The following is a 25263-nucleotide window of genomic DNA, read 5'->3' as shown; positions in this document are numbered from 1 at the left end:
AAAGGAAGAAAGGAAGAAAGGAAAAAGAAAGGAAGGAAAAAGGGAAAAAGAAAAAAGGAAAAGGGAAAAAAGGAAAACAGGAAAAAAGGAAGAAAGGAAAAAGGAAAAAGAAGGAAAGGAAAAAGGGAAAGAAGGGAAAAAAAGAGAAAAGAAAGGGAAAAGAAAGGGAGGAAAAAAGGGGGGGAAAAGGAAAAAAATGAAAAAAAAAAGGGCTTGGGAAGCCGAGCCCCATCTCCCATCAAACTCTGCCGTTCCCAGGGTAAAATTAATTCCAACTGCTGCTGCCAAGCGCCCCCAGCCCCCTGCCGGGACTATTTCTGGTCAGAAAAACCCCAAAATAAATAAAACTAAACCCTCGCCACGCGGCCTCGCTCCGAGGCAACTCAAACCCACAAAACCATAAAACCAAACGGGAATTAAACCCAGCGCCGGCCTGGCCCGAGCTCAATTAACCCAATTTCCTTCATTAATTTGAAGCCTGAAGGCTTGAAAAATTTGGTTTCACCCCAAATTTTTGGGCGCTAAAAATTTTTTTTCAAAATGGGGTTTTTCGGTCTCGGAGCCAGCGCCCCGCCGGATGCGGATGGGCAGGAGTTAGGGAAGAGCCAAGACACGCTCGTGGGGCGATGACTCCCGGCCCAATTTTGGGCTAAAATTCCCAGAAATGGTTAAAAATGTCGTTAATTAGCGGCGGCATCGAGGAAACGAAGCCCTGATTGCTTTTACACCCTTAACGAGCCCCAAACGCCTCGGGAAAGAAGCAACCGGGTGTCTTTGGGGCAGAATTGGCATTTCCAGGGATTTTTTTGGGGGTTTTTTTTGTTCGATTTTATTATTTTATTCTTTTTTTTAAAAGGGATTCACATTCCTTTCCGCCCGCCAAAGAGTTTCACCCCCTCAGTCCTCCGCCCGGCCAAACAATCCGCGATTGATGGAGACACGCAAGAATCTGCCCGGTCGGTCGTTCACCCTTCACTTCTCATTATTTTTTTTTTTTTTTCTTGGTTTTTTTTGCATCTTATTTACGACTTTAAATTCCAACCCCAAGCTCCAGCCGCGCTGAGTTGCTAAAACAGCCCCAAAGTGGTTTTTTTTCCTTTTTATTTTTTATTTTTTTATCTTCTCCGCGACGCAACCTTAAGGCCCGTTGGCACGTAACTTCTAATTTACCCATCTGTGGGATCTTATAAAAAATTTTAAGGCCCGTTGCCACGTAAATTCTGATTTAGCGATTTGTGGGATCTTAAAAAAAAAAAAAATTTAAGTCAAAGGCTGAACATTTGACATCACCTTGACGAGGCGGGTGGGCAGCAGCCAGCGCGCGTCCCGCCGCGAGTGCAAACCGCAGCCCCTCTTCCAGCAAAACCAACCCCAAAACCAAACTAAAAACACCCCAAAAACCCCCCAAAAAATCCTCCCGACTGATATATTTGGGAATTCAGGCGTTGCCGTGTCCCGTTTTCTACCGGTTGGCTCAGTCCTACGGTTTGACCCGTTGATGAAGTTGGTGCAGGCGAGCGGCGATTTCGCCTTGGCTTCGTAGGGTGGTTCATTTTGGGTTGGTTTTTTTTGTTTTTCTTCCTTTTTAAATTTTTTTTTTCCCTCCCTTTCCATTCGGAGGGAACAGCCGGCGGGGGGAGCGGCACCGAGGAGAACCACTCGTGTCCCCCGTTCCACGAGAGGAAGCGACACGGTCGCTGTCACGACGGCGCGCGGAGTCGAACCCGAGCTGAAATTGGAGAGGAAAAAAAAAACCAAAAACCACCACAAAAACCCCGAAAAAAATCAATTATTGTGTGGATTGTCACAGTGGGAAAAGCCCCCCAAGAGGATCCATTTCTCAACGTCTTTAAGCTCCGGGAGCCTTCACGTCAAGATTTCCTGCCTGCTGGAATCGGGTCTGGATGCCCCCACGCCCTCTCCTTGGTGTTTCTCCATCACTTGCAGCACGTCCTCCAAAATGGAGGGTCCCAAATCCACGTGGAGGGAGAGGAGGGAGCCGGCGTGGGAGAGGAAGGGCGGCTCGGCGTGGCCTTTCTCCTCGGCGAAGCCGTTGGTCGAGGCGGTGAAAGGTGAGACGCAGGGATGAGGCAGCACGACGTCGTGGTTGTCCTCTTCCTCCTCCTCCTCCTCCTCCTCCTCTTCGTCCTCGCCGCCGCCTTCGCGGCTCGGGGGGGTTTTGTCCTCGAGGTGCAACCGTGGGGGTTTGGGGGGAGCCTGGGCCGAGGGCAACGTCAGGGCCTGGGGGCCGCCGATGACGGGCAAGGAAATGGCGTTTTTGAGGAGGGGGGAGGAGGTGTCGGCGGGGGGTGGTGGCCCGCAGCCGGAGATGGTGGCCGTGCGGGAGAAGTGGAAGGGCGTCGGCGCGGCGGGGCCGTGGCCCTCGGAGCTGGGCAGGAGGTGGAACTTGCCCTGGAGGAAGGAGACGTCGCCGAACATGTCGCTCCGGCCGCCGGTGCCGATGTGGATGGTGTGACGGAAGTCGCCCAGCGGAGGGCTGATCATGTCCGAGGAGAGCAGGTCACGCAGCTTCGCCTTCTTGCCCTTGCGGCTGCCACGCTTCAGGTAGATGGGGACTTTGGTGGCCATGGTGGCCACGCTGCCGGGGGAAAGCAGAGGGGGTTATTGGGGAAGGATTTAAAAAAAAAAAAGGAGAAAAGGAAGTGAGGAAAGGAAAAAAAAAAGGGGGAAAGAAAGTTGGGGCGGGGGAAGAGGAGGTTGGGGGGAAAAGGAAAAAGCCAGTTGGGGGGGAAAAAAAAGGAAAAAAAGTTGGGGGGAAAAAAGGAAAAAAAGGTTGGGGGGAAAAAGGAGAAAAAAGCAAGTTAGGGGAAAAAAAGAAAGTTGGGGGGAAAAAGTAAGTTGGGGGAAAAAAAAGAAAGTTGGGGAAAAAAATCAAGTTGGGGGGAAAAAAAAGGGAAAAGCCAAGTTGGGGGAAAAAGGAAAAAAAGTTGGGGGAAAAAAGCAGAAAAAAGCAAGTTGGGGGGAAAAGGCAATTTGGGGGGGAAAAAAGAAAGTTGGGGAAAAAAATCAAGTTTTGGGGAAAAAGGAAAGTAAGTTGGGGGAAAAAAAGGAACAAAAGTTGGGGGCAAAATGCAGAAAAAAGCAAGTTTGGGGAAAAAAGCAATTTGGGGGAAAAAAGGAAAAAAACAAGTTGGGGGAAAAGGAAAAAGCAAGTTTGGAAAAAAGCAGAAAAAAGCAAGTTGGGGGAAAAAAGCAGAAAAAAGCAAGTTGGGGGAAGAAAGAAAAGAACAAGTTGGGGGGGAAAAAGTTATAAAAGGAAAAGCAAGTTGAGATAAAAAGGAAAAAAAGTTGAGAAAAAGCAAGTTGGGGGGAAAAAGGAAAAGAGCAAGTTATTAAAAATGAAAAAAAATTAAAAGGAAAAAAGCAAGTTGGGGAAAAAAGTGATTTGGAAAAGAGGAAAAAAGCAAGTTGGGAAAAGAACAAGTTATAAAAAAAATTTAAAAAGCAAGTTAGAAAGTAAAGAAAAGAACAAATTAGAAAAAAAAGGAAAAAAGGGAGTTATAAAGGGAAAAAGCAAGTTAGGAAAAAAGGAAAGGGAAAAAGCAAGTTTAAAAAAAAGGGAAAAAGCAAGTTATTTAAAAAAAATAGGGAAAAAGCAAGTTATAAAAAAAATAGGGAAGAAGCAAGTTATTAAAAAAAGAAAAAAAGGGAAAAAGCAAGTTATTTAAAAAAAAATAGGGAAAAAGCAAGTTATAAAAAAAATAGGGAAAAAGCAAGTTATTAAAAAAAAAAAAAGGAAACAGCAATTCTGACAGGCAGGAGGAGCCCCCGGAGCTGAGCTGCAGCCGCCCCCCCTCGCCCCTCGCCCGGGGCCGGTCGGTCCCTGGGGGGGGGAGAAGAACCCAGACCCCCCCCCCCCCCCCCCCCCAGATAAAGCCTGGGAGAGCCCAGCGCTGGAAAGCGGCTTTTTGAGGCCAAAAGAGGAGATTTTGTTCAATTCCCTCTCCCCACGGCCCTGCGTAATCCAGCCCCACCCAACAACCAGCTCAAATAAATCAGGCAGGGCGGGAAGGAAGTTGTGTTGTTTTTTTTTTTTTTTTCCCCTGTTTTACTCATATTCATTCAACTCTGACATGTTACGTGCCTGGTCATTGGTGGTTTTCAGCTGTGGGGAGGAATAAGGCCAAAAAAGGGCATTTTTGGCCTTAAAAATTGTCATGGACAACCTTGGGAGATGGCTTGGTGGACAAAAAAGAGAGGAATAAGGCAAAAAAGGGGGTTTTTGGCTTTAAGAACGTCTTGTTCAACCTTGGGAGATGCCTTGGTGGGACAAAAACGGGAGGAATAAGGGAAAAAAGGGGGTTTTTGGCCTTAAGAATATCGTGTTCAACCTTGGGAGATGCCTTGGTGGGATGAAAAAGGGAGGAGTAAGGCAAAAAAGGGCGTTTTTGGCCTTAAAAATTGTCATGGACAGCCTTGGGAGATGCCTCGGTGCGACAAAAATGGGATGAATAAGGGAAAAAAGGGCATTTTTGGCCGTAAGAATGTCATGGACAACCTTGGGAGATGCCTTGGTGGACAAAAAAGGGAGGAATAAGGCAAAAAAGGATGTTTTTTGCCTTAAGAATGCCGTGTTCAACCTTGGGAGATGCCTTGGCAGGACAAAAAAGGGAGGAATAAGGCAAAAAAGGGCATTTTTGGCTTTAAGAATGTCGTGTTCAACCTTGGGAGATGCCTTGGTGGGACAAAAACGGGAGGAATAAGGCAAAAAAGGGCGTTTTTGGCCTTAAGAACGTCGTGTTCAACCTTGGGAGATGCCTTGGTGGGACAATAAAAAAGGGACGAAGCACATTTCCGGCCAGCTGAGTGTTATTTTTTAAAATCACCATCGAAAAGGGCTGGAGATTTACCCTGTATCACTAATTTTTTTTGGGGAAAAAACAACCCCTCGCGCCGCGTTTCTGCAAAACCGAATCCGATTTGCCGTCGCCTGCGAACCCAAATCTGAGGTTTATTGGGTTTAGAGACGGGTTTGTCCGCCTGCTCTAAAACAACCTCCTGGAACAGCTTCGGGACCGTTCTACGCTGTTTGTACCACACCTTGTTCCCGGTACAGCCGCGCCCGGGGAAGCGAGATGGTGAAACTACCACTGAAACCACCGCCGAAAGTACCATCGAAACCAGCACCGAAAGTACCACCGAAAGTATCACCGAAAGTACCACCGAAACCAGCACCAAAACCAGCACCGAAAGTACCACCGAAAGTACCACTGAAACCAGCACCAAAACCAGCACTGAAAGTACCACCAAAAGTATCACCGAAAGTACCACCGAAACCAGCACCAAAACCTGTGTCGAAAGTACCACCGAAAGTACCATCAAAACCAGCACCGAAAGTACCATCGAAACCAGCACTGAAACCAGCACTGAAAGTACCACCGAAAGTACCACCAAAACCTGTGTCGAAAGTACCACCGAAAGTACCACTGAAAGTACCACTGAAACCACCACCAAAAGTACCACCGAAAGTGCCATTGAAACCAGCACCAAAACCAGCACTGAAAGTACCACCGAAAGTACCACCGAAAGTACCACTGAAAGTACCACTGAAAGTACCACCGAAACCACCACCAAAAGTACCACCGAAAGTACCATCGAAACCAGCACCAAAACCTGTGTCGAAAGTACCACCGAAAGTACCACTGAAAGTACCACCAAAACCTGCGACGAAAGTACCACCGAAACCAGCACCGAAAGTACCATCGAAAGTACCACTGAAACCAGCACCAAAACCAGCACCGAAAGTACCACCGAAAATACCATCAAAACCCGCACCAAAACCCGTGTCGAAAGTACCACCGAAACCAGCACCAAAACCACCACCAAAAGTACCACCGAAAGCAGCACCGAAAGTACCATCGAAACCCGCACCAAAACCCGTGTCGAAAGTACCACCGAAAGTACCACCGAAAGTACCACCAAAAGTACCCCCAAAACCAGCACCGCTGAGCTCTGCTCCTCAAATCAACCCCCGAACCGTGGTGGCAAAGTCACAGGCGATTCCCCCCCCGGTTGTGGTTTTCCTGTCACCGAGAAACAGCCCCAAACCCGGGCGGGTGGTGGGAAACAGTCGCTCCCCGCCGGGGGTTACAGCCGCAGGCGCCGCGTCAGGCGCTCGCCGGGACCGACACCTGCCCCCGGGCCCTGCTGCGGAGCGAAAAAATGTTGGGGGGGAGACGGTGGTTGGGGCTGGTGGGCGAGTGAGGGAGAAAGAAAGTTACTGGGAGAAAAATTAAAAATAAAAAAAAAAAAGGAAAAAAGCATGTTGGGGGAAAAAAAAAGGAAAAAGTTGGGAAAAAAGTGGGAAAAAAAGGAAAAAGCAAGTTGGGGGGAAAAAGGAAAAAAGCAAATTGGGGGAAAAAAAGGAAAAAGCAAGTTGGGGGAAAAAAGGAAAAAAGCAAGTTGGGGGAAAAAAGGAAAAAGCAAGTTGGGGAAAAAAGGAAAAAAGCAAATTGGGGAAAAAAAGGAAAAAGCAAGTTGGGGGAAAAAAGGAAAAAAGCAAGTTGGGGAAAAAAAGGAAAAAGCAAGTTGGGGGAAAAAAGGAAAAAGCAAGTTGGGGAAAAAAGGAAAAAGCAAGTTGGGGAAAAAAAGGAAAAAGCAAGTTGGGGAAAAAAGGAAAAAGCAAGTTGGGGGAAAAAAGGGAAAAAGCAAGTTGGGGAAAAAAGGAAAAAGCAAGTTGGGGAAAGGCAAAAAAGTTGGGGAAAAAAGGAAAAAAGTTGGAAGAAAAGGAAAAAGCAAGTTGGGGGAAAAGAGGAAAAAATAAGTTGGAAAAGAGGAAAAAGCAAGGGGGAAAAAAGGAAAATTGGGGAAAAAAAGGAAAAGTTGAGGAAAAAAAGGAAAGAAGCAAGTTGGGGAAAAAAGGAAAAAAGCAAGTTGGGAAAAGAGCAAGTTATAAAAAAAGGAAAAAAAGGGAAAAAAAAAAAAAAAGGAGAAAAGCCAGTTAGAGAAAGGAAAAAGAAAAAGAGTGATTTAGAAAAAAAGGAGAGAAGTGAATTATTAAAGGGAAAAAGGCCAAGTTAGGGGAAAAGGAAAGAAGTTGGGAAGAAAAAAAAAAAAAAAAGGGAAAAAAGGAAAAAAAAAAGCAACTTGGGGAAAAAAAAAAGTTGGGGAAAAAAAGCAAAAAAAAAAAGTTATGAAAAAAGCAAAAAAGTGAGTTATAAAAAAAGGAACAAAGCAAAAAATTGAGTGCCGCGGTCTCATCCCGTCTCCACCGCTTGCTTTTTTTTGTTGTTGTTGTTTTGTTTTTTTTTTTTTTTTTTTTTTTTTACCCTAAAATGTCTTTTTTTGCCCAAACCCACCGTTTTCCCCTCCCCGCCTGTCGACGGCGCCGCTACAGCCGGAGACGCTCCCGGGGGGAACAGCGGCGCCCCGAAGGCTGTTCCCGGCGGCTCCGGCCCGGAAAAAAATACCAAAAACCCCCCAAAAACAACAAAAAAAGCCAAAAAACAACAAAAAAACCCCAAAAAACCCTGACGCGGTCGAATTCAGCCTCGTTAATCCCGGGTGGATTAAACCCGCCGGCGGCATCGGCGCGAAATCCGGGAGAGCGGCGTTTGCTGGCCCGTCCCGTGGCTAAAAACTCCTTAAAAACGGAAAAAAAAAATCCAAAAATGAGACTCGTGGTTGTTGGGGATGAGAAAAACGGGGAGAAATTGGAATTTTTGGCGCAAATCCGACGATTCTGGCTCAATTTGGGCCTCGGTTTAGCGTCGCGGCGTGAAGCAATCGGCTGGTTTCGACACAATTAACGTAACGACTAACGGGACGCGGCCCCCCCCCCCCCCCCCGCCCCCAATTTGGCTTTTTTCCCCGACCAGAGTAAAATTATTTTTTATTTTCCCCCATTTTCATCAATTTTGGCTTTGGTACGCAAAATTTTCTTTATTTTTCCGCCCGGTTTTGGCAATTTAGGTGTTGGTTCATGAAAAATTTTATGGGTTTCGGCCTGTTTTCAGAAATTTCAGCTTCGTCACATGGAAATTTTGCTTTTTTTCCCCAAATTTTCATCAATTTCGGCTTCAGAGCCCAGAAATTCTGTTTATTTTCCCCAAAATTTTCATCAATTTTGGCTTCAGAGCCCAGAAATTCTGTTTATTTTCCCCAAAATTTTCATCAATTTCGGCTTCAGCGCCCAGAAATTCTGATTGTGAGAAATTCGGATTAATTTTGATCAATTTTGAGCAATTTTAAGCAATTTTGAGCAATTGTGAGGAATTTTGAGCAATTTTGAGCAATTTCAGGCAATTGTGAGGAATTTTGAGCAATTTTGAGCAATTTCAAGCAATTTTGATCAATTTTAAGCAATTTTGAACAACTGTGAGAAATTTTGAGTAATTCTGAGCAACTGGGAGAAATGTTGATTAATTGTGAGAAATTCTGATTAATGTTGATCAATTTTAAGCAATTTTTGAGCAACAGAGAAATTTTTATTGTGAGAAATTTTGATCAATTTTGATCAGTTTTGATCAATTTTGAGCCTTTTTTTGGATCCTTTTTGAGCCATTTTGATCAATTTTGAGCCTTTTTTTGGATCAATTTTGAGCCATTTCGATCATTTTTGAGCCATTTTGATCCATTTTGAACCATTTTGATCATTTTTGAGCCTTTTTTTTGATCATTTTTGAGCCATTTTGATCAATTTTGAGCCTTTTTTTGGATCAATTTTGAGCCATTTCGATCATTTTTGAGCCATTTTGATCCATTTTGAACCATTTTGATCAATTTTGAGCCATTTTGATCAATTTTGAGACTTTTTTTGGATAATTTTTGAGCCATTTTGATCAATTTTGAGCCATTTTTTGGATCAATTTTGATCAATTTTGAGCCTTTTTTCTGATCATTTTGGAGCCATTTCGATCATTTTTGAGCCATTTTGATCAATTTTGAACCATTTTGATCATTTTTGAGCCATTTTGATCAATTTTGAGCCATTTTGATCAATTTTGAACCATGTTGATCATTCTTGAGCCATTTTGATCAATTTTGAGCCTTTTTTTGGATCAATTTTGAGCCATTTTGGGCCATTTTGAACCATTTTGATCAATTTTAAGTAATTTTGAGCATTTTCTCAGTGCCCAGAGAAATCCCTCACCTCAAAATTTGCTCCTGAAAAGGGTTTTTCCCCCCCAAACCCCCACCCACCCCAGAGGAGCATCGTGGCGCGAAAAAGCGAAACAACCTTTTGGGACGAGAATTACGAATTTTTGGAGAAAATGGGCAAATTCTGGCGCGCTGCGGGGGCCAGGATTCACCCGAAATCACCCCGATTATCAGCGAAAGAAGCCGAAAACGGGTTCAATCCGGGGATTCATTTCTCACCGTCCTACCCGGCGCCGGAATCGGGATGAGGGAAAGACCAGAAAAACGCCGATTTTCACCCAAAATAAAAAGAAATCCCAGGAGGAGGAAAGTTGCAGGATGAGGAAAAAAAACGTGACGGACAACCGCGGTGGCTTCAACGGCTTCCCCGTGCCTCAGTTTCCCCCCACACACACACCGGTCGCGCCACGCACGTGGGTGAGAAAGAACGAAGGTAAAAATATTCTTTAAAAAGCAAAAAAAAAAAGCTAAAAACCAGAAAAAAACAACTCTGGGGGTGGCTCCTCCCCACCGAGCCCCACCCGAGTGAGCGCCGGGAATTCCGGGGTGGGATGAGGGCACAGGTCGCACCAGCAACTCCTTAAAATATGCGGTTTATTTATTTTTAATATTTTTTTTTACGTATTTTAATTATTTTTTTTAAAGAATATTTTCATTTAGAAATCGCTGTTTGCACTGAAAAAAAAAAAACAAAAAAAAAAACAACAAAAAAAAAACCTCAAAACAAAAAACCCTGCTTGGAAAAATCCCAGCCCAGGATCCGGCCTCCCTCTTGGAAAACACAGCGTCTGTTTTGGGGTGATTTCAGCTTATTTTGGGGGTGATTTTTAAAACTATTTTTTAAGGGGGGTTCCGTCTAATTTTGGGGAAACCCCCAAATTACAGGTGAGGGGGGGAAAATTCACACCCTGGCGTTGGAGAGGGGGTAGATGGGGATGCGGGGGGGGGGGGGGGGGGGCTGCTGTTTTGTTTTTCTGGGGAAAAATATTTTTTAAAAATTTTTTAAAAAAAGGAATTATTCCCCAAACCACCCCCCCCGCCTTGTGTTGTTGAAATTGTGGCTGGGGGAGGCGGCAAGGCCACGAAACCACCGTTAATTGCATCAAAATTAACAGCCCCCCCCCCCCCCCCCGCTTTTCCCCTCCCTGCTGAGTTTTAGCATGGCGGAGGCGATTTGGCCAAATCCACCCGTTTAGGCCCCAAAATGTGTGTCCCCCCCCCCCGCCCCGAGGGTCTCACCGGGCCGGAGCGGCGGCGGCGCGGTCCCTCCGCCTCTGCGCAGCGCCGGGCCTGGGCCGCGGCCAAGCCCCTCCCCGGCTGCGCCCTCCCGGGGGGGCTCTGAGGGGCGGGGGGGGGTTGGTTGTTTTGGGGAGAATTGGTTGGGTTTTGGTTAATTTTTGTGTGTGTGTGTCCCCCCGCCCCGCGTTGGAGTTGGGTGAAAATGGGAGGTTGGAGGCGTCGCGGTCGGGCCTTGGGTGACGGGGAGGGGGCGAGAGGGGGGGTGGGGAAAAAAAAATAAATGAAAAGGTTAAAAATAAAAAAAAATAAAATTAAAAAAAATAAAATTAAAAAAAAAAAATTAAAAAAGATAAAATTAATGGGGGTTGGAAAGCGAGTTGGAATTAAAATGGGGGGGGAATGAAATGTGGGGGAAAAAAGTGAAAAATAAAAAAAAATAAAAAAAAATAATGAAAATGGGATTGGAAAGCGAATTGGAATTAAAATGGGGGGAAAAATGAAATGTGGGGGGGAAAATAAATAAAAAAAGGTTAAAAATAAAATTTAAAAAATCATGAAAATGGGGTTGGAAAGCGAATTGGAATTAAAATGGGGGGGGAAAAATGAAATGGGGGAAAAAAGTTAAAAATAAAAAAATTAAAAAAAATCATGAAAACGGGATTGGAAAGCGAATTGGAATTAAAATGGGGGGAAAATGAAATGGGGGGGAAATAAAGAAATAAAAAATAAGAAAATATTACAAATGAAAAAATTTTTTAAAAAATCATGAAAATGGGATTGGAAAGCGAATTGGAATTAAAATGGGGGGGGCAAATGAAATGGGGGGAAATAAATAAAAAATAAGAAAAGGTTAAAAATAAAAAAATTAAAATTTAAAAAAAAAATCATGAAAACGGGATTGGAAAGCGAATTGGAATTAAAATGGGGGAAAAATGAAATGGGGGGGAAAATAAATAAAGAAATAAAAAATAAGAAAATATTAAAAATGAAAATTTTTTTAAAAAAAATCACGAAAATGGGATTGGAAAGCGAATTGGAATTAAAATGGGGGGAAAATGAAATGGGGGGAAAAAAAAAAAAAAGGTTAAAAATTAAAAAAAAATTAAAAAATCATGAAATTGGGATTGATAATGAATTGGAATTAAAATGGGGGGAAAAAAATGAAATGGGAAAAAAATGCGGTAAGGATCAAAATGTGGGTTTAGGTACGAAATACTAATTCAGGTTTAATGAGAAATTAATAAAAATTTGGGTTCAGTGAAAAAAAAAGTGATGGTCATGGTTCTGTAAAAATGAATGAGGGCAGCAGCTCGAGAAAAATTAATAAAATACTGGTTTGATGGAAATGAGTGAAAATAACAGTTTGATTAAAAAAAAATAATGGTTGGGTGAAAAATTAATAAAATATCGGTTCGATAAAATATTAATGAAGATATTAGTTCAGTAAAAATTAAGGAAAATAATAGTGCGATTAAAAAAATACTAGTTCTATAAAAATTAATAAAATAGTAGTTTGATAGAAATTAAGGAAAATAATAGTTCGATTAAAAAAAAATAATAGTTGGAGGGAAAATTAACAAAATCCCAGTTCGATAAAAAATTAATGAAGATATTCAATAAAAATGAAGGAAAATAATAGGGCGATAAAAAATTCGTAAAATACTAGTTTGATAGAAATTAATGAAAATAACGGTTCGATAAAAAATAAATTGGATTAAAAAATAATAAAATAGTTCGATAAAAAATTAATGAAGACTAGTTCAATGAAAATTAATGAAAATAGCGCGATAAAAATAAAACGTGAATTTGATAAAAATGAATAAAATACTAGTTTGATAAAAAATGAATAAAATCCTAGTTCGGTAAAAATAAAGGACTAGTTCAATATAAATTAATAAAATAATAGTTCGATAAAAAAATAATGAAAATACAAGTTCAATAAAAAGTAATGAAAATGCTCCTTCAATAAAAATTAAAATACAACTTTAATAAAACAAAATACATAATAAAAATTAAAACAATTGTAATAAAAATAAAAATACAATTTTAATGAAAATTAAAATACAAACTTAATAAAAATTAAAACACAAACTTAAAAATTAAAACACAACTTTAATAAAAATTAAAACAATTTTAATAAAAATTAAAATACAAACTTAAAAATTAAAATACAACTTTAATAAAAATTAAAATACAACTTTAATAAAAATTAAAATACAACTTTAACAATCAAATACAAATTTAATAAAAATGAGACTAAAATAAAAAATTAATAAAAAACTAAATAAAAAATGAATAAAAACGAAATAAAAAATTTAAACCTGGGTAAACGTTATTAAAAATAAATAAAAGGACTAAAAATTACATGGAAGTATAAATTTAAAAAAAAAACAAAAATAGAGATGAAAATAGAGTCATGTAATAAAAAAAGGAATTAAAAATACAAAAAATAATTAAATAAGTTTATAAATTAATAAACAAGAGGAAAATGTAGATAAAAATTAAATAATTTAATACAAAAATTTAATTTAAAAATAAAATAAAAATCAGTAAAATTACTAAAAAAACCAGGTTATTAGAAGTGAAATTAAAAGTTAATGAAAATAAATAAAAATTCAATTTATTTTAAATTTTCAATACCAGGCAAGCAGAGGGGGGGGGAGCTCCCGGGGCTGTTTTAACCAAAATTCACATTTTTATGAGGGAAACTGAGGCTGGATGAGAAGCGTCAAAGCCAAAACTGGGGCAAAAAATGGGGGTTTTGGTCCCGTCCTCCTGCAGCAGCTGAAAAATTAAAAAAAGGAGGAAACTGAGGAAAAGCAGAAAAAAAAAAACAACCACAGGGGAAAAAAAAACAAACCAGTGTTTTATTTGGGGTGAAAAGCGCTAAAATTGGAAAAAAAATCTGAGGAACTGAGGCCAAGAGGCGGCAGCTGAAGACGCTGCTTCACGCTGATATTTGGGGAGAAAAAAGGGATTTTCTGGCAAATCTCACCCAAAACCCGCCAGATCTCCCGCCTCCCCTGGTTTTATTTAATTAATTATCTTCCTCGTCACAAATTTGAGGCAAAAAGTAGGAGAAATGGTTCAACAAACACCGGGAGCTGAGCGGAGATGCGGAATTTTAATTATCAACTTCCACGTCACAAATTTGAGGCAAAAAGTAGGAGAAATGGTTCAACAAACACCGGGAGCTGAGCGGAGATGCGGAATTTTAATTAATTATCAACTTCCTCGTCACAAATTTGAGGCAAAAAGTAGGAGAAATGGTTCAACAAACACCAGGAGCCGAGCGGAGATGCAGATTTTTAATTAATTATCAACTTCCACGTCACAAATTTGAGGCAAAAAGTAGGAAAAATGGTTCAACCCCAACCCCGACGTTGATTTTTTTTTTTCCCCAGGAGCTGCAGCGCCCTTCACTGAAGAAACAGCAGAGCCCTCCCCCCCCAGGCACCTGTAAATTAATTGCTTGTGGCCTAATTAAACTCAGAGTCCCTTAACGAGGAAGCTCAACGCAAACGACGTCACCCAGGAGGTGGATCTGGGACGCTGGTGTCCCGGTGGAGGAGGATTTTGCCCCCCACCCCCCCCCAAGATTCCATTTATCCGGGGATAAATCCAGCTGGAAAATCATCTTCATTTACCTAACGAGCTCCCGCTAACGAGCGCCCCCAAATCGCCACGTTTCCAGCCCCAAAAAACAACCCGCTTGGTGTTGTGGCTGATCCAACTCCTCCCAAACAACCCCTGTGAAAATTCCTCCAACAATCGGCTTCCGGCCGCCTCGCGCTGATTGTTAATCCATTAATTAGTGATTATTAATGATAATTATTTAATAATAAGCAGAGATCCACGGTGTCGGGGTGTTGCAGGAGGAGCCGGGGTGCAGCGCTTGCGAGACGGGGTCAACAGGGGATGAACCAGCGTTTTGGTTGTTGGTTTGTTGTGTTTTTTTGGGTTTTTTAACCAAAATCGGGTGGTTTTGAGCGTTAATTAGTTGCCGCGAAGAAAACGAGGCGAAGAAACGAGTCTCGGCCGTGAGGGTTTCAGATTTTAACCACTTGAGCGGCGACACAGGGGCTCCTGCGCTGGCCCTCGGCGTCCTCCCGCTGGAGGTACAGGCGGCCGTAGGTGCCCCCGACGCGGCCCTTTGTCAGTCGCCCGGGGTTGATGCAGACGCAGCCCAGAACGTCCTGTGGGAACATGGGAGCTGTGGGGGGACAACACTCGCCCGGCTACAGGCGCCAACGACAGCTACACCCACCCGGCTACAGCAACCAATGACAGCTACACCCACCCGGCTACAGGCGCCAATGACAGCTACACCCACCCGGCTACAGGCGCCAATGACAGCTACACCCACCCGGCTACAGCAACCAATGACAGCTACACCCACCCGGCTACAGCAACCAATGACAGCTACACCCACCCGGCTACAGGCGCCAATGACAGCTACACCCACCCGGCTACAGCAACCAATGACGGCTACACCCACCCGGCTACAGCAACCAATGACAGCTACACCCACCCGGCTACAGGCGCCAATGACAGCTACACCCACCTGGCTACAGCAACCAATGACAGCTACACCCACCCGGCTACAGGCGCCAATGACAGCTACACCCACCCGGCTACAGCAACCAATGACAGCTACACCCACCCGGCTACAGCAACCAATGACAGCTACACCCACCCGGCTACAGGCGCCAATGACAGCTACACCCACCTGGCTACAGCAACCAATGACAGCTACACCCACCCGGCTACAGGCGCTGGGGCCACCAACAGCCACAACCACCCGGGCTACAGGCGCCAGGGCTGCCAATAGCTGCCCAGCTACAGCCACCGAGGACAGCTGCGGCCGCTGGGCTACAGCCACTCCTGACAGCTACAGTCACGCAGCTACAGCCACCAGGGACAGCTGAGACTGCGTGGCTGTAGCTGCCAGTGCCTGGCTACAGCCGCTGCGGCTACCAACAGTTACCCAGCTACAGCCACAACTACCCAGCTACAGCCACCGGGCTACAGTTGCTGCTGACAGCTACAGTCGCCCGGCTACAGCCGCTGCAGCTGCCCAGCTTCAGTTCCCAGGTTCATCTGCGACCACCTGGCTACAGCCACCAAGGACCCCAACAGCCACATGGCTACCAACAGCCACGACCACCTGGCTACAGCCACCAAGGACCCCAACAGCCACGTGGCTACCAACAGCCACGACCACCTGGCTACAGTCGCCGCAGCCACCCGGCTACAGCCGCAGGAGCTTTATTGATGCCACAAAACGGGGTTTTGCCCAAATATGGCAAAACCCAAGTGGAGTTGGGGGGGCCGTGGGGGTGTAGTTCAGCAGGTGTGAGCACCGACTGACCTTAACGAAGTACCGCAGCTCCGAGGGGGTAACGAGGACGTCCGGGGTGACGGGTAACGAGGTGTAGCTGTAGAGATTCTCGTAGTCAACATTCAGCTCCTCCGAGGGGGGGTACAACGGGTAGTAACTGCCAGAGGGGGGAGCAGGGGGAAAGTAAAAAAAAAAAAAAAAAAAAGTAAAGCACAGCCAGGACCAACCGTTTCTGCCTGTAGCAACAAGCCTCGGACAAAGGCAGGAGATAATTTTGGGGTAAAAAAAGTTATTTTGGCTTCTTTTGGCTGTCTCTGGGTTCTCTGAGGGCGGCTGGGGAAGAGCAGAGGATTTACAGTGCTAAAACCCTCCGACTCCTGGTTTTGTTGTCAAACCCAAAAAGGACATTTTTAAGGTGAAAAAAAAAATGATTTTGAAGGGGAAGACAGCGAGAACAGCACAGGATTTCCCTCGTTTGGCCACAAAAAAGACCCTTTTTTGGGTGTTTGTACCTCACCTCCTCTGCGTCAGGACGTGCTTGAGGATTCGTGTGAACCTGTCCGAGATCCCTGATGAGCTGCGGGAGAAAACGAGGTGTAAAATGGTTTAAAAAAGGGAGAAAAAGGAGAAAAAATTCGCCTAATTAACAACTTGGTAGTCACTGAGGGATGGCGGCATCTTCTGCCTCCCCACCGTGTGCTGGGAGAGGAAGGAGGTGCCGGAGGAGACCACCGAGGGGCGACACCCCCGGAGATGAGGGTTCCTACCCCGATCCTGGGAATTTGGGGCTGGATCTGGGAAATTGGAGACTCTGAGGTGTCGCTGGCTCCCGGCAGCACCCACCTGCTGATCTCCTCGGCACCCATGTGGAAGAGCAGGTCGGTGGAGGTCAGGCCCAGCACGACGCCGTCGATGTCCAGGGTGCAGGGGTCCGACACCAAGTGAACCCGCTGGGGAACGGGGGGAAAAGCGGGTGAGGCCGAGGCTTCGCTAAACCCCTCGGCAAAAAAACAGACCCGAAATCGCCCCAAACCTGCCCTAAAATGCCCCCAGACACGCTCAGATTTCTTTAAGTGCCCCAAATTGGTGCCAAAATGCCCCAAACCGGCAACAAAATGCTCCGAACTGGTGCCAAAATGCCCCTAAACCCGTCCTAAAATGCTGCAGTCTTGTTGGGATTTCCTCAAATAGCCCAAATCTGCCCTAATCCGCCCCAAACCTGCCCTAAAACGCGTCCAACCACGCTCAGATTTCCTTAAATGCCCCAAATCGCTGCCAAAAGGTCCCAAAATGGAGCCAAAATGTCCCAAAATGGAGCCAAAATGTCCCAAAATGGAGCCAAAATGCCCCAACATGGAGTCAAAATGTCCCAAAATGGAGCCAAAATGCCCCAAAATGGAGCCAAAATGCCCCAAAATGGAGCCAAAATGCCCCAAATCGCTGCCAAAATGTCCCAAAATGTCCCAAAATGGAGCCAAAATGTCCCAAAATGGAGTCAAAATGCCCCAAAATGGAGCCAAAATGCCCCAAATCGGTGCCAAAAAGCTGTAGCCATGCTGGTCTTTCCTCAAACACCCCAAATCTGCCCTAAAACACCCCAAACCTGCCCTAAAAAGCGTCCAACCACACTCAGATTTCCTTAAATGCCCCAAATTGGTGCCAAAATGCCGCAAAATGGAGCCAAAATGCCCCAAAATACCCCTAAACCTGTCCCAAAATGCTGCAGTCATGCTGGGCTTCACTGAAATACCCCAAATCTGCCCTAAAAAGCCCCAATCAAGGTGAGCTTTGCTTAAACACCCCTAAACCAGCCCGAAAATGCCCCAAACCACCACAATTAAGCTGAGCTTTCCTTAAAACCCCAAAATGTGCCCCAAAAAAATCCACCATTTTGGGGAACTGTGGGCTAATGAGGTGCCCAATCCTTTCGTTGGTATTTGTGTGTCCCCCCCCCCAAAAAAACCGGTGTATTTTAGGCCAAAAAAAATCTCTGCTGGATGGAAAAAATGATGTGGAAAAAAAAAAGGGGGATTTTTTTCTGGAAATTCAGCGTTATTGGGGTATTTTGGGGTAAAAAAGTGGAATTGGGTGTTACCGGTTTGTCGTCCTTGGGCAGGTCGGGGCAGGCGAAGGGCGGCTGCGGGTAAACGAAGTCGTGGTGAACGTCCCTGAGCGAGGGCACGAGGACCAGGTGGGAGCCAGCGCTGGGAAAATGGGGGAAAAAACGGGGAAATTGGGTACGAGGATCAGCTGGGAGCCAGCGCTGGGAAAATGGGGGAAAAAACGGGGAAATTGGGTACGAGGATCAGCTGGGAGCCAGCGCTGGGAAAATGGGGGAAAAAACGGGGAAATTGGGTACGAGGATCAGCTGGGAGCCAGCGCTGGGAAAATGGGGGAAAAAACGGGGAAATTGGGTACGAGGATCAGCTGGGAGCCAGCGCTGGGAAAATGGGGGAAAAAACGGGGAAATTGGGTACGAGGATCAGCTGGGAGCCAGCGCTGGGAAAATGGGGGAAAAAACGGGGAAATTGGGTACGAGGATCAGCTGGGAGCCAGCGCTGGGAAAATGGGGGAAAAAACGGGGAAATTGGGTACGAGGATCAGCTGGGAGACAGCGCTGGGAAAATGGGGGAAAAAACGGGGAAATTGGGTACGAGGATCAGCTGGGAGCCAGCGCTGGGAAAATGGGGGAAAAAACGGGGAAATTGGGTACGAGGATCAGCTGGGAGCCAGCGCTGGGAAAATGGGGGAAAAAACGGGGAAATTGGGTACGAGGATCAGCTGGGAGCCAGCGCTGGGAAAATGGGGGAAAAAACGGGGAAATTGGGTACGAGGATCAGCTGGGAGCCAGCGCTGGGAAAATGGGGGAAAAAACAGGGAAATTGGGTACGAGGATCAGCTGGGAGACAGCGCTGCGAAAATGGGGGAAAAAACGGGGAAATTGGGTACGAGGATCAGCTGGGAGACAGCGCTGGGAAAATGGGGGAAAAAACGGGGAAATTGGGAGCGAAGAGGAGCTGGTGGAGGCGAAGGCGACTCAGAGCCATTTCAGAGCCTATTTGAGGTTTTCAACCAAATTTTGATTATTTTCACTCCTCCGCCTCAGAGAACTGGGGGAAAGTTGCCTGTGCAAGGCTGGTTTGGTGCAAAAAAAGGCATTTTTGGGCAAAAAATTGTTGTGGAAATGATAAATTTGGGGCAGCCACCGTCCCTACCTCCGTGTCCCTTCGATTATCGTCTTCAGGCAGATCTTGAAAATCTCAGCGAAGGACCCCAGGAGTTGGCAGTTCTAAATTGAGGAAAAAAACCAGGATTTGCACAATTTCCTCATTTTTTTTTTGGCGATGTGTGAGTTTAGAGGGAAAAAAAAAAAAATATTAAAAAATTTGGGGGAGACCCGGCCCACTTTCCCCTCCCGTCCTCCCTCACCTCCACTTGCTCGTGTTTGGCATCCAGGAACGGTCCAAACTGTGGAAAAACGGTGAAAAAAAATCAGAGAAAAACCAGAATTTGGGACAGACCAACCCCGAGCGCTGCGTGAAACCCCCCAAAAAAAGGCATTTTAACATAATTTTTGTTAATTAAGCTTCAATTTCAGCCTGCAAGCCCGGAGCGGTGAGGAGAAATGGAGGCAGAAAGGGAAAGGTTGGTAAAAAATTATAAAAATGGAAAAATGGGTTTTTTTCTAAGGGGTGAGCTGCTGGGGTGCTTGAAGGTTAAGATTTGGTGCTAAAATGGGGGTTTTTTGTCAATTTAGGGTGAAAAATGGGTGGTTTGGGGTTAGGCCTGAGCCGCCTCTCTCCTCAGTGGTGTTTTTTTATGCTGATTTTTGTTGGTTTTGAAACAATAAGGGTGTTTTCCCGCCGCGGTGGTTTGTTTTGTAACAGGGAATGGGGTGGATGAATATAAAAAAATTGTGGGTTTTTGGTAAAATTGGGGTTTTACTGACCAGGACGCAGACGTCGGGGCGGTCGCGGGCGATGACCTCGATGAGGTCGGCGAGGGGGTCGTAGGCGACGCTGTCGGAGGGGGTGAAGGGGCCACAGGCCACCAGCACCATCCTCTGCTCTGCGGGGGGGAAAGGGGGGTTTTGGGGAGAAAAAAGGGGATTTAGGGGGTGAAAAACTGAAAGGGGGCAGGGAGTAGAAGTTTTCCCGGTTGGTGAGAGTTGGTGGAAAGAAAAAAAGAAAAAGGGAAAAGAGGGAAAAGAGGGAAAAGAGGGAAAAGAGGGAAAAGAGGGAAAAGAGGGAAAAGAGGGAAAAGGAAAGAACAAATGGAAAAAAGGAAAAAGAAAAAGGAAAAAAGGAAAAAAAGGAAAAAAAGGAAAAAAAGGAAAAAAGGAAAAAAGGAAAAAAAGGGAAAAAAGGAAAAAAAGGAAAAAAGGAAAATAAAGGAAAAAAAAGGAAAAAAGGAAAAAAGGAAAAAAGGAAAAAAGGAAAAAAGGAAAAAAGGAAAAAAGGAAAAAAGGAAAAAAGGAAAAAAGGAAAAAAAGGAAAAAAGGAAAAAAGGAAAAGAGGAAAAAAGGAAAAAAAGGAAAAAAGGAAAAAAGGAAAAAAGGAAAGAACAAATGGGAAAAAGGAAAAAAGGGGAAGAAAAGGGGAAGAAAAGGGGAAGAAAAGGGGAAGAAAAGGGGAAGAAAAGGGGAAGAAAAGGGGAAGAAAAGGGGAAGAAAAGGGGAAGAAAAGGGGAAGAAAAGGGGAAGAAAAGGGGAAGAAAAGGGGAAGAAGGAACAAAGATGAGGTGAGAGCTGGCGCAGGAGGAAAATGAGGGAAAAACCAGGGGAATAAGAACCAAAGATGAACCGAGAGCCGACGAGGTTAGGAAAAAAAAAAAAAAAAAAAAAAAGAGGAAAAAAAAGGGAAAAATGGGGAACAGAGACGAGCCAAGAGGCTGGAAAACGGGAGAAAAATTTGGGGGCTCACCCGAGGCCGGTTCCGGCGGCGCGTGGAAAGGAAGCGGCACCCCCTGTGGATAAATCAGAAAGCGCCTCCAAAAATCTGCTTTTTTCAACCCAAAATGAGCCCCCAAACCCATTCGTGGGGCCCCCCCCCCCCCCAGAAACTCTTCATCCTCCATCACCTCGTAGATTTTTGAAACCACCATCCTCCTCCCGGTGCTGTTGGTCCCCTCCAGCGCCACGATCTGAAAGGGGGAGGAAACGGCGTCGGGTTTTAAATTTTTGGAGAAAAATGAGGGAAAACAACCCCAAAAAAATGGTCACCTGGCCGGGAAAAAGGGAAAATTCCTGCAGCTCCGAGAGGTCGAGGGGGATTTGTCCCCCCGAGGAGTGTTCCCGGTCGCCCTCCAGCACCACTGATTTGGGGTTGAGTTTCCCGTTGCTGTCGCAACCGATTTGGCCCAGCACCGTCACTGGTTCCTGTGGGGGAAAGATAAACAACAAAAAAAAGGCCAAAAGCAGCTGGTTTTGCCCCAAAATTTTAAGGGGTTCGTTCTAAAAGGAGACGTAAGGGTTTGGGGTGACCTGTGCTGGGAGCGACACGGAGGCGAAGTCGTCGAGGTGATGGTGGTTCTTCAGGGCGTCGCCGAGCTCCTCGATCCTCCACGACAGCGCTACGGGGAAGGGGGGACACCGGGGTCACCCCAAAACTCCTCAAAAATGGGGTTTTAGCACCAAATCCCGGCGCGTTGTAAGGGCGGGGGAGTCACCTCCCCGGACCCACCCAACCCGGCCCGCCTCGGGTTGCGGCGTCACCTTCGCGGATGTCGAGCGCTTTCTGGAACATGAATTTGTAGTTTTTGGTTAAATTTTGTTCCGGAGGACCAAAAAGTTTTGGGGTGAAACCGTGGCCGCCGCGGCCGCTCCAGGAGGGGCCCTGGGTGGAGCCGAACGAGGCCACCACCTCGCCCCGGCCGCTGCGCGTTGGGTATTTTTGGGAAGGGGTGATGCTGCGGGGAGAGAAAAAAGAAAAAATTATAAAAAAAAAAAAGAAAAAGGGGGAAAAAAAGGAAGGGGAGGGGGAATTTAAAAAAGAAAAAGAGAGAAATAAAAAAGAAAAAGAAAAAAGGAAAAGAACAAAAAAGGAAAAGAGAAAGAAAAAAAAATAAAAGGGGGGAAGAGAACAGGAATCAAGGAAAGAGAGGAAACAAAGAAAAATGTAAAAAGGAAAAAAGGAAGAAAGGAAAAGGAAAGAGAATAAAGGGGGAAAGGGGGGGAAGGGGGGGAAAGAAAAAGAAAAGGAAAAAGGGGAAAAAGGGGAAAAGAGAAAAAAAAGGAAAAAAAGGAAAAAAAAAAGGAAAAAAAGGAAAAAAAGGAAAAAAAGGAAAAAGGAAAAAAGGAAAAAAGGAAAAAAGGAAAAAAGGAAAAAAGGAAAAAAGGAAAAAAGGAAAAAAGGAAAAAAGGAAAAAAGAAAAAAGGAAAAAAGGAAAAAAGGAAAAAAGGAAAAAAGGAAAAAGGAAAAAAAGGAAAAGGGAAAAGAGAGGGAAAAGGGAAAAGAGAGGGAAAAGGGAAAAGAGGGAAAAGGGAAAAAAGGAAAAAGGGAAAAAAGAAAAGGGAAAAAGGAAAAGGGAAAAAAGGAAAAAGGGAAAAAAGGAAAAGGGAAAAAAGAGGAAAAAGGGAAAAAAAGGAAAAAGGGGAAAGGGGAGAAAAGGAAAAGGGGAGAAAGGGGAAAAAGGGGAAAAAGGGGAAAAAGGGGAAAAAGGGGAAAAAGGGGAAAAAGGGGAAAAAGGGGAAAAAGGGGAAAAAGGGGAAAAAGGGGAAAAAGGGGAAAAAGGGGAAAAAGGGGAAAAAAAAAGAGGAAAAGGAGGAAAGGGAGGAAAAGGAGGAAAAGGAGGAAAAGGAGGAAAAGGAGGAAAAGGAGGAAAAGGAGGAAAAGGAGGAAAAGGAGGAAAAGGAGGAAAAGGAGGAAAAAGAGGAAAAAGAGGAAAAAGAGGAAAAAGAGGAAAAGAGGAAAAAGAGGGAAAAAAGAGGAAAAAGGCAAAGGGGGCCGGAGGAGGGGACCGGCGCGTGCGTGTGCGGCCGCCCGTCCGCCCCGTCCCACCTCGGGGAGAACCTCGCGCAGGGGCCGGGGCCGCGCCGGGGCCGCGCCGGGGGGGGGCTGGAGCCGCCGCGCTGCCGGGAACGCTGCGGGGGGGGAGGAAAAACCATTAAAATTACACCCCAAAAAAAAAAAACCCCTGCCGCCGGGGCAGCAAGGGTTTTGGGGAAAAAACGGGAAATTTGGGGCCGCTCACCTTGGCCGCCGTGGCGTAGGCGTCCAGCAGCTCGTCCTCCTCTTCCTCCTCCAGGCTGAAGGTCGTTAAGGGCCCCCCCTTAATTTGTGGGGTGACACCCACCTCCCTCCCCTTGTCACGCTGTTTGTTTTTTTTTTTTTACAAAAAAATCCCTTTTTTTTAAAAAAAATTGCCCCCAAAACCCCCAGGATACAGCTCGTGGAGGGAGTGGACGTCATGGAGGCGGTTGTTCCTCCTCGGGGGGACCCTGACGCGTCGCTTGGCCGAGAGCTAGAGGAGGGAGAAAAAAAATAAAAAAAAAAAAAAAGTTGAGTGGGTTGTCCCCTATTTTTATTTTTTTTTTTTAATTTCTGAAGGTTTTAGGGGTGCGGAGGGAATATCGGGGACCCCCCCCCCAACCCACCCACCTCGTGTTCGAAGGCGTCGAGGCCGTCGGCGCAGAGTTGGGTGCCGAGGTCTTTGCTGGTGACGAAGGCCAACAGCTCGTTGGCCAACGCCACCGGGCCCAGGCCGTGGGTCAGGCACAGCCCCACCACTGCGGGGAGCGAGGGGTTAATCGGGGGGGTACACTTAATGCACCCCCAAATCCCGCCTGTGGGCCCGCCCCCCCTCACATCTTCTAGGTTGGAGGTTAAGTCTGACTCAACCCCCAACCGACACCCCCAAATCATCCTGAAGGATTGACAACACCCGAACGCCCCCCCCGACACCCCCAAACCCCCCCGCACTGCCCCCAACACAGCAAAACACCCCAAAAGTGCCTGAAACACACACACACCCCCGACACCCCCAAACTAACCGCAATGGGCGTGGAACAACCCCCCCGACAGCCCCTAAACACCCTCAAACAACCCCCCGACACCCCCAAACACCCCCCCGACACCCCAGAGCTCTTCAAACCCCCCGACACCCCCAGACAACCCCCCGACACCCCCAGACACCCCCCCGACACCCCCAGAGCCCTTCAAACCCCCCAACACCCCCAGACAACCCCCCGACACCCCCAGAGCCCTTCAAACCCCCCCGACACCCCCAGACAACACCCTGACACCCCCAAACACCCCCCCGACACACCTAGAGCCCTTCAAACCCCCCAACAACACCCTGACACCCCCAAACAACCCCCCGACACCCCCAGAACCCCTCAACCCCCCCCGACTACCACAAACAACCCCCTGACACCCCCAGAATCTTTCAAACAACCCCCCTGACACCCCCAAACCCCTCAATCAATCCTCGACACCCCCAGATCACTCCAAACCCCTCAAACAACCCCCCGACACCCCCAAAACCCTCAAACAACCCCCCTGACACCCCCAGATCATCCCAAACCCCCTCAAACACCCCCCCTGACACCCCCAAACCCCTCAAACAAACCCTCTGACACCCCCAGATCACCCCAAACCCCTCAAACACCCCCCCTGACACCCCCAAACCCCTCAAACAACCCCCCTGACACCCCCAGATCACCCAAACCCCCTCAAACACCCCTCCTGACACCCCCAAACCCCTCAAACAAACCCTCTGACACCCCCAGATCACCCCAAACCCCTCAAACACCCCCCCTGACACCCCCAAACCCCTCAAACAACCCCCCTGACACCCCCAGATCACCCAAACCCCCTCAAACACCCCTCCTGACACCCCCAAACCCCTCAAACAAACCCTCTGACACCCCCAGATCACCCCAAACCCCTCAAACACCCCCCCTGACACCCCCAAACCCCTCAAACAACCCCCCTGACACCCCCAGATCACCCAAACCCCCTCAAACACCCCCCCTGACACCCCCAGATCACCCCAAACCCCCTCAAACACCCCTCCTGACACCCCCAAACCCCTCAAACAACCCCCCTGACACCCCCAGATCACCCCAAAACTTCTCAAACACCCCCCCTGACACCCCCAAACCCCTCAATCAATCCTCGACACCCCCAGATCACTCCAAACACCTCAAACACCCCCCCGACACCCCCAAACCCCTCAAACAACCCCCCTGACACCCCCAGATCACCCGACCCCCCAAACAACCCCCCCGCTCCCCTTCCTCTGCCCCCCCCCGGTGTCCTCACGCCTGTCGGGCACGTCCTGGCCCTGGCAGCGCAGCTCGAAGAGCCCCAGTTCCCGCAGCACCGCCTCGGCCGACACCGGCTCCGGCTCCGGCGCCGCCATCTCCGCGGCGAAAAGCCCGCGCGAGCGCGACACCGCCGCGCTTGACGGCAGCGGGGAAAGGCGGTGGGCGTGGCCACGACTTAGAAGGAAAAAGGCGGGTGTATGGGATGACAACCGGCCAATGGGAAGGGAGTAGGCGGGATGAGGGCGTGGCCAATGGGGGGGTGTGGAAAAAGGCGGGAGTTTTCCCGCCCTCTAAG

General features: G+C 46.6%; 2 protein-coding genes across 3 annotated transcripts; both read right to left on the bottom strand.

The window, feature by feature from the left end:
• Window positions 1-1083: 1083 nt before the first annotated feature.
• Window positions 1084-10556, bottom strand: CDC42EP2 (CDC42 effector protein 2). Of its 2 annotated transcripts, none has more exons than XM_074930241.1 (2): window positions 10360-10556; window positions 1084-2599 (listed from the first exon to the last, which is right to left on the bottom strand). In XM_074930241.1, the coding sequence occupies exon 2, from the start codon at window positions 2587-2589 to the stop codon at window positions 1867-1869; it is 723 nt and encodes a 240-aa protein (XP_074786342.1). In that variant the 5' UTR covers window positions 2590-2599; window positions 10360-10556; the 3' UTR covers window positions 1084-1866. The 2 variants fall into 2 exon arrangements, with proteins under 2 accessions (XP_074786342.1, XP_074786343.1); XM_074930242.1 differs by lacking the exon at window positions 10360-10556 and adding an exon at window positions 3775-4162.
• A 3097-nt stretch (window positions 10557-13653) lies between these two features.
• POLA2 (DNA polymerase alpha 2, accessory subunit) lies at window positions 13654-25086 on the bottom strand. Its single transcript, XM_074930234.1, has 18 exons — window positions 24964-25086; window positions 23299-23426; window positions 23085-23161; window positions 22892-22946; window positions 22699-22781; window positions 21414-21607; window positions 21183-21271; window positions 20922-21077; window positions 20780-20842; window positions 20623-20665; window positions 19650-19768; window positions 19130-19168; window positions 18916-18989; window positions 17796-17904; window positions 16544-16650; window positions 16218-16277; window positions 15731-15857; window positions 13654-14555 (listed from the first exon to the last, which is right to left on the bottom strand). Exons 1-18 carry the CDS (start codon window positions 25061-25063, stop codon window positions 14409-14411), a joined length of 1770 nt encoding a protein of 589 aa, XP_074786335.1. The 5' UTR covers window positions 25064-25086; the 3' UTR covers window positions 13654-14408.
• Window positions 25087-25263: the final 177 nt, after the last annotated feature.

Source organism: Athene noctua, chromosome 32 (assembly GCF_965140245.1).
Source record: "Athene noctua chromosome 32, bAthNoc1.hap1.1, whole genome shotgun sequence".
NCBI lineage: Eukaryota > Metazoa > Chordata > Aves > Strigiformes > Strigidae > Athene > Athene noctua.
The sequence above is the reverse complement of the archived record's forward strand: the minus strand, read 5'-3'. Positions and strand labels throughout refer to the sequence as shown.